Source organism: Octopus bimaculoides, chromosome 2 (genome assembly GCF_001194135.2).
Source record: "Octopus bimaculoides isolate UCB-OBI-ISO-001 chromosome 2, ASM119413v2, whole genome shotgun sequence".
Taxonomy (NCBI): Eukaryota; Metazoa; Mollusca; class Cephalopoda; order Octopoda; family Octopodidae; genus Octopus; species Octopus bimaculoides.
The window spans coordinates 37,670,265-37,671,402 of NC_068982.1; the positions used below are offsets into that span (position 1 = coordinate 37,670,265).

The window sequence follows — 1,138 nt, forward strand, 5'->3', positions numbered from 1 at the left end:
ATACACATACATACACAATTAAAAAAAAACAACCCCAAAAAACGAAACCATGGGGTTTTGCCATAGCATGACCGAAAACAGAAGGAACTTCCATAATTATCTTCGCTCGCACTTTCTAACGCGTGCACCTTCCATTCATATTCTATTAATGGTTCTCTCTGTGTGATATCTTTGATTGATACTTTCACTCTCGTTACAGACGCTCCTCTTTCTTCTCCTCTTTGACTGTCTTTCCTCCTCATTCCTTCCCTCTCTTGGATCTTCTTTTCTTCTCGATTCCATTAAGAGTACCTCCCTCTTTCCATTACAAGATCTCTCTTACTTCCAGAAAACCAGTTTATGGTTTTTCTCTCTCCAGCTATTTCTCTCCAGCAACCTCACGGATAATTTACCATTTCTTCTTGTTGTGCCTCGGTTATTCCTGTAAATCATATACAAAGCCAAGTTCAAGAAATACTCTATGTTAAAGGGAAACGAAAAAAAATTCCATTATCCGTGGGTGGAGTAACCCTAGGCTGTGCGAGTTAACGTCTTTTTCCTACCTTCCTCAAAGAATAAGATAATATCCTTACATATTCATTCAAAACGCACACACGCACGCACACGTGCGTGCACACAAATATTCACACGCATACATACACATATATATACGTGTGTGTGTGTGTGTGTGTGTATATATCTATATATATATACATATATATATATATATATACATAATACTACATACATATATATACAACCAAACATATAATTTATATATATATATTTTTTTATCCACACTTGCACTTATTCCTTGTTGGCTGGTTATTTTCGTACAACTCGCTATAATGCGGACCACCGACAGCTGCCAGTGGAAGTGGGTGTGTGCCATGTAAAGGAAGAAAAACCTGCATCTCCGTTTTGTCTGATGGAGCAGGGCGGCTGCTGTGTAACATGGCGCGACCCTCATCTCATTATCGAGAGTTAGATGGTGACATGCACACCGTAACACAGGTAGTACACACGTGTGTATGTGTTTGTGTGTGTATGGGTGTGTGTGTGTGCTTGTGTATATACATATATACATATACATATACATGTATATGTATATATGTGTGTGTTTGTGTGTGTATGGGTGTGTGTGTGTGCTTGTGTATAT

General features: G+C 38.4%; 1 protein-coding gene across 2 annotated transcripts in view; it reads left to right on the forward strand.

The window, feature by feature from the left end:
- The first annotated feature begins 296 nt into the window (after nucleotides 1-296).
- LOC106873463 (voltage-dependent L-type calcium channel subunit beta-1) overlaps nucleotides 297-1,138 on the forward strand; it is a 303,996-nt gene continuing 303,154 nt past the window's right edge. For both annotated transcript variants that reach the window (XM_014920835.2, XM_014920837.2), the window contains exon 1: nucleotides 297-993. In XM_014920835.2, coding sequence (XP_014776321.1) covers nucleotides 934-993 — 60 coding nt within the window. In that variant the 5' untranslated portion in view covers nucleotides 297-933. The remainder of the gene's footprint in view (nucleotides 994-1,138) is intronic.